Genomic DNA, 19221 nt, shown 5'->3' on the forward strand with positions numbered 1-19221 from the left:
TCGTGAATAGGTTTAATATTTTTTTTAGTGATTGATAACATCTGATAAAATTCAATGAATGGAACAACCGAGAGACTTTTTTAATCCAATTGAATTTTTATTGTAACTCTGCAAAAATACTATTAAATTTCAATGAAATTGCAGTTGTTTTTTGTGCCAATTTTTATTGACAATTGTTTATAAAAGATATGTTTATCCTGAAATGAGATCGTCTTGTATGAATGCTCCGCCTCTCGATCCAAATATTTCGTTGTTGTTGAAAACAAGGCGATTATTCATGTTTGAGACTTTCGAACTAAATTCGAACTAAACAGTGATTTTTTAGTCATTTTCAACTTATGATTTTGTTGACCCAATCAAAACTTGTTTGAAAACTTGCTCGTTTTTCGGTCGGTGTAGTTAGAATTTTGTTCAATAGCTGGGGACTATTATAAATATTACCCACCATGAAAAACATGCTCTGAGAAAAAAATATTTTTACCAAATGTCCGTTTATCGGTATTTCTCCATTCGATTCATTCTGAGACAATCCTCATTTGCTTTCAATTATGTCAATTATATTGCTCTGGAAGATGATCATGTTAGTTATAATCTTGAGTGAAGACCTTCAATAATTATCAACATTAAAAAATTGATCAAAGTGTAATCTATAATATTTTACGTCACACCGTGCCGAAGTCGAGTTTATCGCACGCTGCACTTCGCCATAAAAAAAAAAATAAATGCTTCTCTCAAGTAAATGAGTATTTGGCAAAAATATTTTTCTGTACTGCTTCTCACGATTTCTTGTCTGGGAATTGGTATTACATACTTCCCAAACTCGAAAACTTGAAAATCACTACAGAAAAATATTGCTCCTGGGCTGTTGCGATGGGGTTTTTTTACTCGTGTGGTTGGCCAGTCCTCGCCTACGGCTCGGACGCCAACGCCACACGAGTAAAAACCCTATCGCAACAGGCCGGAAAAATACCATTTTTTCTCAGCGTGGAGACAATCCTACGGAAATAGTATTTTTCCGGGCTGCTGCGATGGGGCCTATTACCCCTGTGGCTTTGGCGTCCGAGCCGAAGGCGACGACCGGCCAACCACACGAGTAAAAAAACCCCATCGCAACAGCCCGGGCAAGATTTTTTTGTACTGATTTTCACGTTTTCGAGTTTGAAAAGTATGCAATACCAATTCCCAGACGAGAAATCGTGAGAAGCAGTGCAGAAAACGTGTCTTCTAGGGATGTACCCTAAGAAAAAAAAGTTAATAGTAACCCATCGAATTTTCACTCTCCTCCTCATTCCATTAAACGCATCCTCCAGGGAATCAACCTATGAACTCGAATACAACCCCGTACGTAACGAATTTCGATGCAGTGGTTGATGAAGCAGGAGCATCAGCGTAGACCCGAGAGAGAGCGAGCCACCCCGACAGCGAGTGGGGTTGCTCGGATAGTATTGACTCGGTTTTGCGGTACGTGGGCGGAGTTTTCGACTTGTTGTTCCCTGGCTCCCGGCGAGGATCAGAGGAGGCTCGCGTGAGAACAAGAGGGATGGAAAATTGTCAAACTACCCCACCCCACCCCAGCCTAGTCGGGGGCTTGATTCTCCCCACTATCCGGCCGACAACAAAACTCCCGTTGAAGGGTGACCCAGCAATGGCGCCGGGACTTGTTGTATTTCGCTTTCGAGGTGAGCCACCCCGATTTTCCCTTCTACCTTCTCAATTCTCGTATTTCCAGCGGTAGGATATAGGGGTTAAAAGGGATGGCGCGGCGGGGAGGGGGTGGGAAGGGGGAGCCGGCGGATGGATGAGTGGATGAGGGAGGGACACGTCGGCTGAGATGAACGGAGACAGAGGGAAATTGGTGGGAGGGAAGAGCGGAAGAGCGGAAGAGGCTGTATCGCGAGGGAAGTGGCATCCATTTATTTTATTACATTATCATACCAACTACGCGCTCGATAAGTGGTAAGCTTTAAACCCGGGGGTTCTCAAATCGTCCGGGGGTACGGACTGTTGTTATGTAAGGGATACAAACGATTCATTCCGCCTGATGTTGAATTATTCTTTTTGCCATGTTGGACGGAAATTATTGACTTCTATCACTAGCATTGAGGTTTGAACGTAATTTTAAGGGTTCTTCAAAGGATTATGGTTATTTTTAGTTTTTCGCTTCCGAGTGGAAGCTGCGCATTCGTCGAATTCGAAATTTCTAATTTTTTGGGTCAGGATAACTAATTTTGGCCTCAGGGGAAAAAAATTCTTTTGATAAAGATGATTTCCTTGATATTGATGATGAGGATTTCTTGGTGCGATTGCACGGGGAAGACTTTCATTATCAATTCAAGTGTATTGAAAATTGATCTCAAGTGTGTGCTCTTTGTGCAAGATTTTATGTAATCAAAGTCTTAATGAAAAAATATTCTAAATATAACGCAAACTACACGAATTTCATCAAAAAGTCTTGACTATTAATAAAGCTTCAACGTCATGAAGTCTCCTCTTCATCAAGTCCCCATTTACCTTCAAAATCCGCAGTATCTCCCAGAATTTTTCACCGTCACTCCCCAAAAATTCCCTTATACGTACGATACACTCGTCCACCGAGGGTTGAATTTCATGTTTTCAGGTCACGTAGTTGGAGATAACCCCGAGCCATTCGAGAGTTCGACGAAAAAGCTCCGGCGACTTCATTCGCGGATATACCACAAAAGGTACAGTGTTAGCATACACTTTGTCTCGGCTTCTCTTGACAGATTCGATTTATGAAGGAATGAGAGGAATTTTCTCGATGTTATCAAATTGCGATTAGTTCCGTCGCTCGCATGGAGCTCTGATTTTTACTCGAGGGCTGGAGAGGCTTTTCCGCCTCCCATCGAGATGTATTTTTGTCCAGTAGTTCGTGGGGGCGGGGGAGGGGGAGGGGGAGGGTTCGACAGTAAAAGAGCTTGCATCGGTCTGACCAGTGAATTCCCCTACCTCCTGTCCCTCACAGTTTTCCCTCATCCGTTCATCCTCTCATGGCTTTCCCGAAAATCAATAGATACACCGTCGACAAACCTGTGCGGCTGGTCGCTCATAAACTCTATTACATCGATGCGTTAAAATTGGAAAAATTTACATACGGGGGTGATACGGTGAGTCGAAAATACGGGGTATCATTTTCGTGAAAATTAATTCAGTCAAAAGGGTGAATCGATTTCGGTTCAGAACTAGGTAGCGAAAAATTTTGGAGGAAAAGCTAGCGAATTCGATGGGAAATTCTAGTGGATTTATAGTTTTATAGTTTTTGAGCGATTCTATTGAAAAATTCCGCAAGTTATCTATTAAATTTTCAATAGAAAATATTGTACTGAAAATTCGATAGAATTTAATCTTCCTATAGTATAATAGAGTATCAATAGAAAAAAATGTATAGAAAGAGAAATTCTACTGATTTTTTCAATTAAATAGTTTCCATTGGACATTTTTTATTATGAAAATACGGTGGATAATTTTCACGGAAATGAATGCAACGAAACAGCGCGAATCAATTCCAGTTTAGAATTAGGTACGAAAAAAATTCGGGGGAAAACCTAGCGATTTCGCTGGAAAATTCTATTGGAAAATTCCACAACCTTCTGCGGGTTTTTTAAATAGAAATGTTCAATGGGAAATATTCTACAGAATTAGGTTTTCCTATGGAACTTACACTATTGAGATATTTTCTATAGAAATTCTGCTCAAATTCTCTTCTTCTTTTTTTGTTTGATTTTCTTATATGAAAAGAGAAAAAAATAGAGTGGAAAACTGGAAATTCATGTCGAGGAATTCCTCAATAGAAAAAATTGCATAGAACAATTAAATTCCGCTGATTTTTTCATTAAAAAATTTTTTCAATAGAATCGACCAAAAAAAAATCGTTAAAAGAAGTTCAATAGAAATTCAGTAGAATTTGCTGGGTTTTTTATGAATATTTTTTTTCGTGTGTGACAAACTAGTCTTGGGGATTTTAAAAAATCTGAACAACATGGAGACATATTTTGCTTCATAAGCACAATATGGGTTAAAATCGAATCAGTCATTACGGTAATGCCAAAATAATTGACTTTTACCACTTGGATCGAGGCTTTTTTAATGTTTTATGTTAATCTTGAATTTTTTTTTATTTGTAAAAAAATTTATCTTAAAATCCAACTATTCATCAATTTTCCCGATTTCACCTCTCAGTTTTCCTATTTTCCCTAATTAATTATAAAATAATTTCCAATTCTACAATATTGATTGCACAAATAGAGCTTCTCCAATTTCGAAGAGTTCTGTTTTTTCTCCTTTGTTTCATTGAGGAAGATATGAAGTTGATGTTGTGAATAATCGTCGTGTCCTCAAAAATTCCATTCGCTATTCCCGCAATGAATTATGAATTTGGAACACGTCAAGTCTTTACGTGAAAACAACACCCATATCTAGGTAGTACCAAGTGTTGCGTAAAAATACGTCAAAGGGATGACACTTGTGATAACCTTTTTTTTCCGAGGGAGAGGAGCTAAAACCCCATAACGTACGATACTCAATACGAGGGGGAAACGATTTTAAACCCCTCTTCAAAGTCCTCGACCTCACTTCAAAGACACCGATTCCTTCCTTTTTTTACGCATATTAAGAATCTTGTTCTTGTTCAAGATAAAGTACAACCCTCGGCTTACGTATTCTTAACTGCATAAATACAAAAATGAGAATAACTCTGGGTTTTATTAAAGGGATGCGTTAAAATAGCACGAGCAAACGTTCTCATTTTTTTATTCCATAATTATCCAATCATTTCATCCTTTTGAAAATATTGAAGGAGATTTTTTATGTTTTTCAGAGGTTGCATTTGAGCCTCATTTATTGAGTTTATTATTTAATCCCTGAAAATCTGAATTTAATTCTCTTCTTCGTTTTCGCATTTTTTTATTAATGAATTAACTCATTCAGTTACTAACAATTAAATTAATTTTTTCTGTTTTTATGAAACTTGTAAGCAATTCAATAAATTCGTGCAAAAAATATAAGTTTACCGATTGCTATGATTTATTGATAAAGATAGAATGTTCAAACAAAAAGAAATTTGTTTTGCGAAGTGTAATTTAATTTTTCAGAAATTTAATGACTGAATGCCTTCAAAAAATTTTCGTTCCGAATAGTTTTCTTAGAATTTTTCATTTTTATTATAGAATTAATAATTCATATTTTGTCATCAAATAATAATAAATGGCAATAAAATTCCGTTAGACGCGGAAAAATTGAGAATTTCCAAAATTCAAATACTTACCAGTTATTATCATAAACAGAGTTTGCATTTAAGCCTTATTTGATGATTTCATTATTTAATTCCTGAAAATCTGGATTTATTCCTCTTCTTTTTTGAATGTTTATGATTAATGAATTAATTCATTGCTTCAAACTCATTAACGATCAAATTAATTTATTGATCGTTATTAAAAATAATAAGCAATCCATTTCCCGTAAAAAATACAAATTTACGGAAATTCGTATATGATTTATTCATAGGAATGTTAAATATAGGGGAGGTTCGGGTAAAACGGACACTTTTGACTTTTTCCTAAATGTTCATGAGGGGTTGAAATGTTGATGAAATTTAATAATTTTTTTTTTGAATGCAAAGAACAATTCTTTCCCTTTGTAACGAACCTAAACTGAGCTCAATTGATAAATTTGTTTCTGAGTTATGAACAATTTAAAAAAAGTCCAGTATCCATTTTGCCCCACCCTCACCTATTTTTGGAAATGTTGAAAAAAAAGCAGTTATCTTGCGATCAAGATCTCCGTAAATATGTCATTCCGAATAATTTCATTATTTCCATGCCCATTTAAAATTAATGACGGACATTTCGTCATCAAATGCCCATAAATCGCGATAAAATTGCGATTTAAATACAGATAAATTGGGAATTCCCGAAATTCAAATACCCCCGAAGATAAATAGCCTCCAGTCATTACCAACGTGCCCCATCCAGTCGATAGTTCGCCTCGCCGAAAACTGCGGCGAGATAGCGCCATCATCCAACAGTCATTCGGCCGCACCGTAAAATCATAACCATAACGATGGGACCCCAGTATTCCCACTCATAAGAAACAACAAAGGGAAGTAAAAAATTATCATGGGACTCTAGAGCTCCGGGTGGTGCATGTGTACGAGCTCTTGCTCCTGCAATTCGAATAACTCAGTGAAACCGGGTTATTCTTACGTAATTCGGTGGTGAATAAATCAATAATACATCCCAGGGAGTGTTAATTGTTGTCTTGGTGTATATAGTGACTCTAGTCAATGCTCTGTCAAATGAATAAAAATGAATCAATGAATAGTTTCGGCCCGCTGATTGGAGCTATCGATGAGGGAACTAGCAGTGTCAGATTTTTGGTATGCAATCACAATATAATTCGTTACGGTAGATAATATAATACATCATAAGTCCGTTCGTACCATTTTTGCGTTGAAACAAGTGGAAAATTGCTTTTGTCTTCGCATAGCATAGCTATTTTTTATATTAATCAGGGATCGACGAAACTCATTACTTTAGTAATTATTAGAGAAGTTTACATTAAATCAATTAAAGTTCCCCGATTGTTATTAAAATTAGACAATAATTTTTATCTCTCAATTATTATCAAACGACTGGTTTTACATTTCTCAATTGGATTTTATAAAATACTAATTTATCAAATATTTGAAAATTTGAAAAATTCCATTGATGATTAATTTTCTAAAAATTAAAACATTGTACAATACAGTTGACTGATTTTGTTTGTGACCAAATAATTTTAATTCTGCATTTTAATATTTATGTATTTCTATTATAAATTCGTAATTACCTTTTAAAAAAATTTCATAGAAAAACCTAGCGAATTCTGACTCTCATGGCCCTTGTGGCCCTTAAATTCGGAGTCTTAATTTCGAGTACCAAATTTTTATCACCAGAAGTCCAATTGGATTTTCACAATATCTCTCTAAATTAGAAAAATCGCAATTGACTTCTGATGATAAAAATTTGGTACTCGAAATTACGACGCCACAATGAAGGGTGACAAGGGTCAAAATAATGGTCATCAGTTCAGAAGAGAGGTCATAAGGGTCATGAGGGTCAGAATAAGGGTCACAGGTGGTGAGGGCTGCGCGGGTCAAATTAAGGGTTACAAGGATCTGATTAAAGGTCAGAATCATGGGGGTTGACGAGTGGAGCGAGCAGGGGGTTTAGCACCCTACTAGAGAGATAAAGAAATTCATAAATTAATTTATCAACTGATAGGGCTCCTTCATTGAAGTCATCGATGTTGTTAGTTATCGATGTTATCGATATCTTATTTTATCGTCGAAGTTCTCACATTAAATGTTTGTAATGAAACAGTTTTACCTCATTCTCATTAAATTGAAAAGTAGATTGTGTTCCAAATAACCAATTCTCCATTATTGCAGGTATTTGCAGCGGATAATTCTGAAGTATTGACATACCATCAGATTGCCATACCCCTATCATACCCGAAGGAAGGATGGGTTGAGCAGGATCCCCTCGAGATCCTCACAGCAGTCAGAGAATGCCTGAACCAGACAGTTGTCAATCTCCAGCAATTGCGGATTGACCCAAGTGACATCGTTGCTATCGGTATTGCCAATCAGAGGGAGACGACAGTAGTATGGGATTCCACGACGGGAGAGCCTTTATATAACGCTATAGGTGAATTAAATACCTCATTTGAGAGGAGACAATCCATGTGACAGTCGGTTGAATATTCATTTGATTTTGCAGTGTGGATGGACATGCGGACAACATCGATTGTCGATGATATTTTAAGGGGCATTCGTAATCGGAATAAAAACTACCTCAAGCCACTGTGTGGTCTACCAATTAGTCCTTATTTTAGTGCTTTAAAGTTGAGATGGCTGTTGGATAATGTGGATAGGGTTCGAGAGGCTGTTGATTGTGGGAGGTGCATGTTTGGTACTATTGATTCGTGGCTTATATGGGTCAGTATTTTTATTCCACATATACGTCAGGTTTTTATTTCATAAAATGTACAGTCTAACGAGGACTTTGATGTTTAAAAAAATAATAATTAGATCCCCCATAACGATACGATCATGATTATAATTATTTAATAATAATTACAGAATTTAACTGGAGGTGTGAATGGTGGTGCCCACACTACAGACGTCACAAATGCTTCGCGCACAATGTTAATGAACATCACAACTTTGCAATGGGATCCAACTCTCCTAGGTTTTTTCCAAATACCAGGGGGCATTCTTCCCCTGATTAGAAGTTCATCTGAGATTTATGGGAATATCTATGAAGGGACGCTGAAAGGAGTGCCCATATCAGGGGTAAGTAGTAATCAAATTTACTGAACAATCTTGTCTTAATAGAATAAGTTGCGCAGAAAAATTGAATTCTATTGATTTTTTCTATAAAACATTTTATAAACTAATGGAAAGTTCAACTCAAATCCAACAGAACTGTCTAGCCAATTCGCTAGGTTTTTCTATTAAATTTTTTCATGCGTCTATCCCCAAAATAGTGGAGATGAAGAATAAACATGAATAAAAATTCACAAAAAAATTCATAAATATGAAAATGAGAATAAATAAAAATCAACTGAAGTGTTTGCAGTGTTTAGGAGATCAACAATCAGCTCTGGTTGGTGAGATGTGTCTCCAGAGAGGGCAGGCGAAAAGCACATATGGAACTGGATGTTTCATGCTGTATAATACAGGGACTGCTGTGAGTTCCTCCAATATTCAAACTTTCCCAATGACAACTCACTCATTTCAGTTGAATTCAATTCATTCGTCAAGGATTTTAATGACATTTCAGATAGTGCAGTCTAGGCATGGCTTACTGACCACAGTGGCTTATCAATTAGGACCAAAAGCCCCCCCAATCTACGCACTGGAGGGTTCAATAGCCATAGCAGGGGGAGTATTAGAATGGCTGAAAGAAAATTTGCATTTATTATCTGATGTGAAGGAGTCTGAGGCCATGGCCGAGCAAATTCCATCCGGAAATCATCTGACATTTGTTCCTGCATTTTCGGGGCTGTATGCTCCATACTGGAAGAAAGACGCAAAAACGTAATGTTCATAATTTTTTATTTAATGTTAAAGCAAGCAATTGAAAAATGGAATAGTTACTCTTAATTATTGGAATCAAATTATTATTTTTTCCTAATTAAAAGAGAATGTTTGGAAATAAATCTCCAATCAATTAAAGAGGATTGAATAAAACAATATGACACTGAATGCAAAAATCACTTGTTCTAACAATATTTGTTTAATCTATTGAGTGAATAGTATTGAATTAAATATTTTTCAGTGTGATTTGCGGAATAACTGAGAACACAACGAGTGCACACATAGTAAAAGCTTCTCTGCAAGCAGTCTGCTTTCAAATTCGAGATATTTTGGAGGCCATGACCCAGGACACTGGGGTGACTCTCACAAAACTACTCGCTGACGGTGCCATGTCGAATAACAATTTATTGATGCAGATGCAGGCAGATATCTGCGGAATATCAGTGGGTAAGTGCCTCTACAAATTTCATAAATTGTGTGAAAAAAAGGGTTAAAAAACGATTTCATTAATTTAACAAGGAAGTCAGGCCACTGATGAGTGAAACCACAGCCCTGGGTGCTGCCATGGCAGCGGGAATGGCTCAAGGAATCAAAAAATGGGACGTTAAATTTGACGCAGCTGTTCCAAGTGATACTTTCCTGCCACTCATCACAGAAGATGGTAATAAAATACCCAAAAATCTATTCTTATTAAATTCTGGTCATTTCCCCCTCAATGAATTCATTGATTTATTACAGAACGACTTATACTTTATAGTCAATGGAAAAAAGCAGTGGACAGAAGTTTGAACTGGGACCAACGGCCGGACTTAGATGGTAAAGAAAAAAAACTGGATAGTTGCATTTTTTTAAAAATAAATGAGTATAACTATTGTTCCTAATAAATTAGCAAATGGCTTCCGAATGGATTTTTTTTTGAATTAGTATTTCACTCTTCTCTTCTTCTATTTTTTTTTTCATGTCATAGTATATAGTATTAGCTATTGACTTCTTCAAAATTTAACTTTATTTAAAATCTATGATTCTGTGGATGTCTGCCACATTTAGTTACCCTAACACAAAAAAAGGAATCTTAAATTTGAGCGATTACGAAGCTGCCATTCGAAAGCAATAAAAAATTCGAATCAATTATACCAGAGAATACGATATTTATTAAAGATATTGTTGAATATTTCTTTTTATCAAAATGTTATTTTCTTACAGAAAATTCCCCTGCAGACAGTCACAACGCCACATCCGCTGGTATCTTCGTACTAAGCACAATAATCCTGTTGATGATTGCCAAGCATCGATCAAACATATGACTGGCCAGAATACTCCACAAATCACCCAGTACCACTAGTCTCAGTCTCAGGGAAATCCCATAAGTTTTGTTGCCAAATAAACAATTTTTTATTACAAATGTCAAGGGGCACGTTCAATCCCAAGAATAATCCACAGAATCATCATCAGTTCACATTCTCCTGGCCATCAGAAGGCTCCAACTGCCTGGAGGAATCCCCTCGAGAGCAGCTCCTCCTATCCCCATCACTATTCTCATCATTCTTTAGTAATGATTTATTCGATATCGACGTTTGCACTGATATCATTGGAATTATCAGCCAAGGATCTTCTTTTATTGTCTGGATTCTAGCTCTCGCCCTCTGGGGCACCAGGATTTTGTTTATCAGAGCTCTGCATGCGTAGGATACCTTCGGCAGTTTTGGAAATGTCACCTTACTCTGGACTTGCTGAAATGATGAATAGAATTTTTTGGTTTTCAATGATAAATTCTAATTTTTACAGGAATGGGCATGTGTTGAGATGTCAAGAGAGGATTCTATTGCCAATTCGAATAGTTCGTCACTTCGATTGATTTCCATTGAGAATTTGAGTTATTCTGTACATTTTTTGTTAATAGAAGAATTCAGTAGAAATATCTGCAATAGGAATAGACGAATAAATTTTTATTTTCTAAACACAAGTGTTATTGTTATTGAAAAATTTTTATAGAAAAATTTATTAATTTTGAGTTTTTTCATTTAATTTAATTTTAATTCTTACTTTTTTAATTTATGCATTTATTCATTTATTCTGACCTTTGTGACCCTTTCTTAAGGCAGCCCTGACGAATATACGAGAATATGCGAATATACCTTGAGCAGTTGAGCGTAATTTTTATCATCGAAGGGCAGTCTCCCATAGACCATTGCATACAAAACTACTCCCAGAGACCAGATGTCTGATAAATGCGGCTCGTAAGGAATCCCTCGGAGGATCTCAGGGGATGCGTAGGCATAACTCCCGCAGAAGGTCTCACTCAGCGATGCTGTACCATTCTTCGTCTTCATGTGACCACGCGCAAATCCGAAATCAGATAGCTTCAAGTTTGAGTGTTGGTCCAGGAGCAGATTTTCGCATTTTATGTCCCTTTTTTGAATTTTTTTCTCAGATTTTTATTAATGGATAAACAGTTTCTTCAGGTTTGTCTAAGAAATTGTATCGAATTTCTATTGGCACTCTATAAGGTTTACAAACCAATAAGGTTTGATATATTTAAAAAAACTGATCTTTTCTGGAGTGAAATTGCTGCATTTTCACTTGATTCCTTTCAAACAGATTAAATAATCAATTAATTAATTAATGTTACCTGTGAACAACACCCTTCTCATGACAATAATCAATGGCACTGAGAAGTTGAATGAACCACTTGCGACTTCTGTCTTCATCGATATAAGTGTCACGTCGGATGATTTCTAGGAGACTGCCGTTCTCAGCAAACTCCATGATGATATAAACACTAAATGAATCATTATAAGAACGAAAACGTACGAAAAAAAAATCACAGAAAAATCTAGAAAATTCGATAGAATATTCCATTGAATTTCTACTGAACTGTCTATAATTAGCTCTTTAGCCAAATCCAATAGAATTCTCTACAGCGAATTCGCTAGGTTTTTCTGCGAAATTTTTTCTGCATGTGAACTCATCAAAAGTCGGCACTAAATTCTGCTTCAACTAACCGATGTGTTGTTTCGATAGCCTGGAGGAACCTTATCAAATTCGGATGTCTCAAACCTTTCGCTACTTTTATTTCCCTGGGTAGAAACTTTTTGAGGTAATCACTGGGTGCTTGAAATTTCGAGACTATTTTCACGGCAACTGGACACTCGTGCCTATCCGAATTCGCGAGCTGTTTGAAATTATCAAGGGGTCATTAAGAAAAATATGTGGGACGTTGCTTTTATCTTCATATATTTAGCATGGCTATTTTTATCAATAGATTAGCTTTCGAATGACCATTTTGCACATTATTTTCCTCTATCGTATATATATCATTTTTCGTCACACTGTCCGTAAAATGTGGTTTTACGAACACTTTGTGTTCGTCAAACACAGTTTACGCGACCGAAAACAACTTTTCTGACTCGTGTAATTGCATTCCTCGACTTCGCCTCGGTCGGCAACCCTCAGAACCCTGGTGACGAAAATAGCTATTTCGATACAAGTGCGTAAAAATATCATTTGTGTGAAGTTATATTAATTGGCCTGGCGGTCGTCGGTAAAAAAAACAACAAAAATCAAATTTTGCTTGTCAACGTTTCGATCTCCAACGGAGATCCTCTTCAGGACAACAACCCAATCTTTATTTATCTCAAAATAATCCTCAGCTTCAATAAAAATAGTATATTTCGATACAAGTGCATCAACTATTGTTGAACTATTACTATTAGACTAATCTTATGTTACTAGTGCGCAAAGCTCCACTTTTTCGCACGCGCAACCTATTTTTTGTAACACCTGCCGAGTTCACTGTTCGGAACGAAGCTTTACGCACGAGAATTCACTTTACGTACACTCGTGAACATTACGCACGTTGTGGGGACAACAACCGCTTTACGCACACCAAACCGTTTCGAAAAGTGCACTTTTCAGGCGGGTATCACATAAAGGGTTTTTTGACTCGTAGGAGATGTGTACCCAAGGGTCAAAGAACATTTTTCCCACGAGTGTCAAACGCAATCTGATCACAGTATGAAGAAAGTGGGATTTTGCGCACGTAAAATTTCATTTAACGTACAAGTGATGAAATGTACAAGTTTTGGACTTTTTGGATTATAATGGATTGATATACCACAAAACATCCAAAACTGCAATTTGAACGATTATAAAATTTCCGTTCAAAAGCAAAAAAATTAATGAACAAAGCTTGAATAAAAATTACCTTAACGGTAGCATACGACCCAGTGCCGATAATTTCACCCAGGGTGTAGCCATGAGTCTCGAGAACAGTCCGCTTGGTATCAGCTTCCTTCTTGTCGTCCTCCTTCTTCTCCTGGTCGACAGCTCCAGATGTCGATGGAGTCGTCGCTGGATCTGTCTCGGCCATAATCACTAATTCCGGAGCATCGTGACCGTCACTACGACGAACCTCCCCTCGCGAATATTAAAAGTGATGGGGACTCATTCCTGGATATGCGTTACTGGCTCTAATCGAGGTAGACATCATTTCTGGGGGTTGCTTAGGACAAAAAACTGAGGATTTCCTTTTTAAGGACACAATCGTGTGAAGTGAAAACAAATTTGTAGGGCGAGAAACATGTGAATAGCAGAGATGTTTGTGAAATTGTGATTCGATGGCATCCAATGCGATAAAACATGGGTTTTAGACTTTTAGAAATATTACTCGTGAAATCATTTGAAAAAACTTTGATTCACGTAAATACTAATTTACGTGATCGATCAGTGTTGTTCCAAAAATGTAAAATTCAAATTTAGAGCGTACAACCAAAGACATAATGTATTCAATTTTCAACAAATTACATGTAACTATCGCTGTAAATAATCCTGAAGGACTAATACATTCAATGAATTTTAAAAAAAATCACTGTTCATTAATAGTTTTATTAGATTTTTTTCATTCCGGCCGTAAGGTAATCCCTGCCTACCGCCGTTATGACGATAATATTTGTTTGTCACACAGCCGAAATAGTATATTTCGTAACGAGTGCAAAAAAGTGTTTTTTGGCGAGTGGGAGGTTTATATCACGAGCCGAAGGCGAGTGATATAATTCCACGAGCTAAAAGACATTTTTTCACGAGTTACGAACTATATTTTTCATCACAATGTGGCGGAAATTGGACTTTTAGGCACGCGGAGCGTGCCGAAAAGTTCACTTTTCGTCACAGCGTGATGAAAAAACTATTTTCATCACTAGGCCGAAAAGAAATTCTCTGACGAGTGCGAGGAATGCAATCACACGAGTCAGAAAAGTTGTTTTCGGCCGAGGAATGAACAACATTTTTCTTCACAATGTCCGTAAACGGCGTTTAACGGACACGAACGACTGAATGGAAATTAGCTTTCCCTTTTGTGCGTTGGAAGTGTTTTCCGTTAACTAGTGTTGTATTTCTCTATATTATAAAAATACAAATCGACTCCTGGTGATGGAAATTTGGTACTGAAAATTCAGACTCCAAAATTGAAAGTCACGAGAGTCCAAATAAGGGTCACAAGGGTCAGAATAAAAGATTATGGGAGTTGGCGAGCGCAGCCTAAACTGTTATCTAAGGATAATAATTTAGGTACCAACTAAAATTGGAAATATTGTTCGAAAAATTTTCATTTGGACAGAGTGCTTGCGCATAAAGTGAACTCCACTGCGCATGCGTGGGAAGGCCCTCTGACAGACAATTCCCGGACTTCGAATGTTTGCCTAATCGTCGATCCACGGACATCAACAACTTTTTGATTAATTAATTGTTTTGAGGTGAATTCATAGATTTATGTGTTTGTTACTCTGTTGAGAGGGTTTTTTAAAGCAGCAGGAGATCTGTAACGGATTTTCTTATGCTTGAAGTACCAAGTTTTCACTGAATTTCGGGAGCTCCAATCGTTCGAAATGGACCTGAAACGCTGACAGTGCTCAACAGATTCACCCAAAACGTCTGAAATAATTCTGATTTTTTTTCCGTCTGCGAGAATTTTTTGAAATTTTTGGTTTGGTTGCTGAGATGGACAGGACTGCGATTGAAAAGTTCATTGAAATTACAGGTAATTTAATTATTTATTGGGGGAATGAGCATTTATGCAGGCTAATGTTTTGTCTATTCTTACTTGAATGCAAATATTCAGTCTTTCATGTCATTCAGATAATTTCAGAATTTCATTTTATTTGCGATTTTTCGTGGATTAAAAATGTAAAAATATTGATATTGAAGATTTTTAATGCCCCATAAACGATGAGAATTATAATTTATTTAGGAAAATCCGCTGTGAGACAACTTTATATCCAGAATTTCACACATGATATATCGAGATTCCATAATTGCAAAAATTACAGAAACAATACATAACAATCATAGACGATTTGGATGAATCTGGTCTAATTTTTACTTCCATTTATAATAGAAGTATAAATAGTTATCTCACTATATTATAAAAATCCAAATCGACTTCTAGTGACGAAAATTTTATACTTGAAATTACGACTCCAAAATTAAGCGTCAGGAAACTAAGGGTCACAAGGGTTAGAGTAAGCGTCATGGGGGTACTGGGGGTTGGCGAGCGGAGCGAGCAGGGGGCGTAGTACATAACTACAACTATTTATAACTACAGCTATGAATTTTTATAAGTACACTTATAGATATCGCTCACTAAATCCATTTCTATAGCTATAAGTGCAGCTATATCTAAGAAATTACAACAATTTCTACAATTTTAAATTGGCCAATCAATTTTGATAATTTAAATAATTTCTATTTCTAATTTACATTTCAATAATTTGCACTTCTTGCATTCCTCACGGATTCATGAGTGATGAGTCTATTTTGTATAGAAAAAAAAATCTATAAGGCCGAATGTAAATTGAATAGTAAATTGAATTCTTTATCCATGATCTGATGCCTCATCAGGGGAAGGTGAAGCCAGTGCTATCCAATACCTGACCCTAGCGGAGGGTAACGTTGAGAATGCAATCAGCCTGTTATTCGAGAGTGGAGGGGCACCCCTCGATGCAGTTCTTCCCCCAGAGGAGCCTGAAGTACGCCCGCCGATCTTGCCCACGAGGGAAGTTCTAGTCCCCACCGAGGCAGTTTGCTCGTTCCCCAGAGCCTCCTCCAACGTCTTCGACAGATTTCGCGACTTCTCAGTTGAGATTCGCAGACAGGAGGAGGAGATGACGAGGAAAGTCACTGGGAACAATCGAGCTGTGCACAGCAAAACCAAGAGACTTGAGGATTTGTTCAGACCACCTTATGAGATACTCTTCATGGGGTCTTTCGTTGAGGCGAGGGAGCAGGCGAAGACGATAAATCGTTGGCTGCTGGTTAATGTCCAAAATCCACAGGAGTTCTCGTGCCAGATATTAAATAGGGACGTCTGGCCGGATAATCAGATCAAGGAGATTATCAAGGATCATTTCATCCTGTGGCAGGTATGACCGTCATTAGATTATGGTCTTAATGCGGACATCAGTAAATTTAAAAAATCGAGAAGAACAATTCTAAAATAACAATGAAAATAATTTTTATAACAGGAAAATTTCGGTATATTCACCTTCAGTACGACTTTTTGGGTAAAAAATATTTATTTCTCTAATTATACAATGGGAACAGATGAATAATAGAAAAGATAATCACTCTAATATCCATTTGCTAATATTTACATGAATAATAGCGATTTTTTGTCATTTTCAACACTTGTCTTTTAAAAAAATATAAATAACCGCTGAACTATGGAGAAAAACAAACTCTAATTGGTGCCAAAATTCTTGTCATTTCATTGATAATTTTTGGTCAAAATTTCAGATTTTTTAAACATTAGGGTTTTGAGTAATTAACGATGGGGAAACAACGTTTTCTCGTATAAACCCCTTCATATGCAAGATAATGTTGTGTATGATTTCATATTGTCAATTCCATATTGTCAATTACTTAATTCATAGTCAATCGAGAATTTCAGTCATCAATTATTTTATTATTTTTTAAATTTTATTTCCATCAGGTACTATCCAATTCATCTGACGGAAAACGTTACATAGACTTCTACAACGTAACAGAGTACCCATACCTGGCGATAGTGGACCCCAGAACAGGTGAATGCCTGAAATCCTACACCAGCATCACAGTCGATGGTCTCCTCACAAGTCTAAACGACATGCTGAGTACTTACCCTTCCCCAGAATGCAGCTCCAACTCCCCCAAAGTCGAGGAGTCCCATTGCGAGCCTTCCTCATCAATTAAACGTAGTTCAAGAGCCGATTCGATGAGCAAAGACTCTGGGAGGAGAATTAAAAAATCAAAGAATGCTGATATTCCAACATCGAGTGCAGGTATTCAAGATCTTTAAAGTAGAATAAACATAACTCAGATTTTAAGGATATCGACGTATGAAAAGATTCAAAGTATTGAAATGCGTTATCAATTCGAAAAATAATTAAAATGAATAATAATTTGGGAAATTTCTTTTAGCTTCGAGCAGTAGAACGGGCTTAGCCACTAGTTCAAGCACAGCAATTCGGGGTAAACGATCGAGAATAGAAATTGCCGAAGAAATACCTGAGATGAGTCACAGTGATGAAGCTGTTGTTGTGGAAGAAGTAAAAATGACACTTTATTCAATATTTTGTTTGAAATCTCGTGTTTAAAACATTAAATTCATGATTCTTCTGTTATTGCAGAGTTCAACAAGTAAAAATGTTCCAGAATCTTCAACAAAACCAGTGGAAGGTATAATTTTTATTCATTCATCAATTTTTCAGCATATCGAAGTATTTATGTAAATTAAATTGAGGGAGAAAAATGTGATGTACTTTAAGGGGAAACCGCACTAAAATTTCAAAATCGCAGAAATCTTTATCGTGCTGATGATTTTATTACTTCAATTTTAATATAAAATGAGAAAATTGTGGTTTGATTTTTTTAATTAATGGAATTTTCAAATGTAACTTAATGAGGCTTTTAAAAAATCTTCATTTTTTTTCGATTTTTTTCTCAAAATTGCTACAGGTGGAAAACCTAAAAAATTATTAAAAATGAAGTGCAAAGTAAATCATTAAAGTGTCAATTAAAATTTCTTTTGCCATCCTTTATCTCTTAATATTCCGAAATCATTACAACTGAAGTAGTAAACTCATTAGCACGATTGATGAAGGCCCCAGAGCGTTCTCTCTTCAATAAAAAAACCACGTGCATGTTGAAAATAATTTATATGACTCTAGTCGCTGTAGAAAATGGAGAACCTTCTCTCAGACTGTGTCTCCGACTGCCCTCCGGAGGCAAGGAGGCAGTTTCCATGTGTGCCAACGACACAATAGAGGTAAATCCTCATCAACTAAAATCAGATGCGATTACAATTGATTGAGTGACTGATTTCCATGCGTTTGGATTGCAGGGCTTCATAAAACGAATGGAGGAGATGGGCTACTCTCCATCAGACCACACCTACCTAATTCCCTTCCCCAAGACCAACGTGGGTGCTCTGCCATCGCAAACTCTGCTGTCTGACACCATTCTCTACCCCTCGAACACAGTATTCATCACTAAAGTTTAAAGCAGTAGATGTGAGTTTTTTTAATGAAGAAGGTGTTTGCAGCAGAGGTCGTGAAGTACTTTTCGAATTGAAATGACAAAAGCTGGGACACTGCCATTTATTATGAAAATTTTTTGCTCACAATGCAGACTCGTCCTGCTGGGTAAATGGTAGAAAATTGAAGAATTATGCGAATCTCTCTTTTCGATACTGCCACATTTAATTATTACTATTCCATATCTCGCCTCAGTCAACTGATGTCTCGGTTCTTCCTTACACTTCAGTGGTGAAGTGATAAAACAGGATGAGGCAACTTCAGGATAAGTTGATAAAACATGTGATCCTCACGTGAAATCGTCTCATTCTGTTGCATTACTTTCAGGGTAGCAGGAACAAGAATCAGTCTTCCTCCGTTACTCCTTTATTTTCATAGAAAATATTTTATTCAACTCATCCATATTTCCAACATTAAAGAAGAAATTCAACATTACGAGGAAATTTGTTTAATATATCGTCATTTTTACTAACATTCCCTGATGTTTCTCAGTGAATTCAATGAAAATGTTCAAATAAAAAAGATGAAGAAAACGATTAATCGAGTCCAATTAATTAT

At 36.6% G+C, this 19221-nt stretch overlaps 3 protein-coding genes across 4 annotated transcripts; 2 read left to right on the forward strand and 1 right to left on the reverse strand.

Moving 5' to 3' along the window:
- Window positions 1–6061: 6061 nt before the first annotated feature.
- LOC107043762 (glycerol kinase) lies at window positions 6062–10963 on the forward strand. Of its 2 annotated transcripts, XM_015265373.2 has the most exons (10): window positions 6062–6391; window positions 7445–7703; window positions 7776–7993; window positions 8138–8350; window positions 8637–8747; window positions 8841–9097; window positions 9339–9544; window positions 9621–9758; window positions 9836–9913; window positions 10301–10963. In XM_015265373.2, exons 1-10 carry the CDS (start codon window positions 6299–6301, stop codon window positions 10399–10401), a joined length of 1674 nt encoding a protein of 557 aa, XP_015120859.1. In that variant the 5' UTR covers window positions 6062–6298; the 3' UTR covers window positions 10402–10963. The 2 variants fall into 2 exon arrangements, with proteins under 2 accessions (XP_015120859.1, XP_015120860.1); XM_015265374.1 differs by lacking the exons at window positions 9836–9913; window positions 10301–10963 and having other exon boundaries at window positions 9617–9720.
- On the reverse strand, window positions 10332–13573 carry LOC107043764 (testis-specific serine/threonine-protein kinase 4). Its single transcript, XM_015265375.2, has 5 exons — window positions 13302–13573; window positions 12100–12269; window positions 11727–11876; window positions 11233–11506; window positions 10332–10827 (listed from the first exon to the last, which is right to left on the reverse strand). The coding sequence occupies exons 1-5, from the start codon at window positions 13464–13466 to the stop codon at window positions 10546–10548; spliced, it is 1041 nt and encodes a 346-aa protein (XP_015120861.1). The 5' UTR covers window positions 13467–13573; the 3' UTR covers window positions 10332–10545.
- Window positions 13574–14774: 1201 nt separating this feature from the next.
- LOC107043797 (UBX domain-containing protein 7) lies at window positions 14775–19199 on the forward strand. Its single transcript, XM_015265443.1, has 8 exons — window positions 14775–14847; window positions 14938–15131; window positions 15992–16512; window positions 17082–17409; window positions 17549–17676; window positions 17758–17806; window positions 18298–18395; window positions 18471–19199. Exons 2-8 carry the CDS (start codon window positions 15092–15094, stop codon window positions 18627–18629), a joined length of 1323 nt encoding a protein of 440 aa, XP_015120929.1. The 5' UTR covers window positions 14775–14847; window positions 14938–15091; the 3' UTR covers window positions 18630–19199.
- The last annotated feature ends 22 nt before the right edge of the window (window positions 19200–19221 follow it).

The sequence above is a fragment of the Diachasma alloeum genome, unplaced genomic scaffold (genome assembly GCF_001412515.2).
Source record: "Diachasma alloeum isolate Michigan unplaced genomic scaffold, Dall2.0 Dall_scaffold_00627, whole genome shotgun sequence".
Lineage (NCBI taxonomy): Eukaryota > Metazoa > Arthropoda > Insecta > Hymenoptera > Braconidae > Diachasma > Diachasma alloeum.

What these genes read in the sequence shown, in the direction of transcription:
- LOC107043762 (XM_015265373.2), top strand. Translation starts at nt 6,299, where the DNA reads ATGCTCTGTCAAATGAATAAAAATGAATCAATGAATAGTTTCGGCCCG. An exon ending in GCCTTTATATAACGCTATAG is followed by an intron (nt 7,704 to 7,775) that starts GTGAATTAAATA and finishes TTGATTTTGCAG; the next exon opens with TGTGGATGGACATGCGGACA. An exon ending in AAGGAGTGCCCATATCAGGG is followed by an intron (nt 8,351 to 8,636) that starts GTAAGTAGTAAT and finishes AAGTGTTTGCAG; the next exon opens with TGTTTAGGAGATCAACAATC.
- LOC107043764 (XM_015265375.2), bottom strand. Translation starts at nt 13,466, where the DNA reads ATGGCCGAGACAGATCCAGCGACGACTCCATCGACATCTGGAGCTGTC. An exon ending in GAGAAGGGTGTTGTTCACAG is followed by an intron (nt 11,507 to 11,726) that starts GTAACATTAATT and finishes AATTCAAAAAAG; the next exon opens with GGACATAAAATGCGAAAATC. An exon ending in ATTACGCTCAACTGCTCAAG is followed by an intron (nt 10,828 to 11,232) that starts GTATATTCGCAT and finishes TCATCATTTCAG; the next exon opens with CAAGTCCAGAGTAAGGTGAC.
- LOC107043797 (XM_015265443.1), top strand. Translation starts at nt 15,092, where the DNA reads ATGGACAGGACTGCGATTGAAAAGTTCATTGAAATTACAG. An exon ending in AAAGTTCATTGAAATTACAG is followed by an intron (nt 15,132 to 15,991) that starts GTAATTTAATTA and finishes ATGCCTCATCAG; the next exon opens with GGGAAGGTGAAGCCAGTGCT. An exon ending in TTCAACAAAACCAGTGGAAG is followed by an intron (nt 17,807 to 18,297) that starts GTATAATTTTTA and finishes ATATGACTCTAG; the next exon opens with TCGCTGTAGAAAATGGAGAA.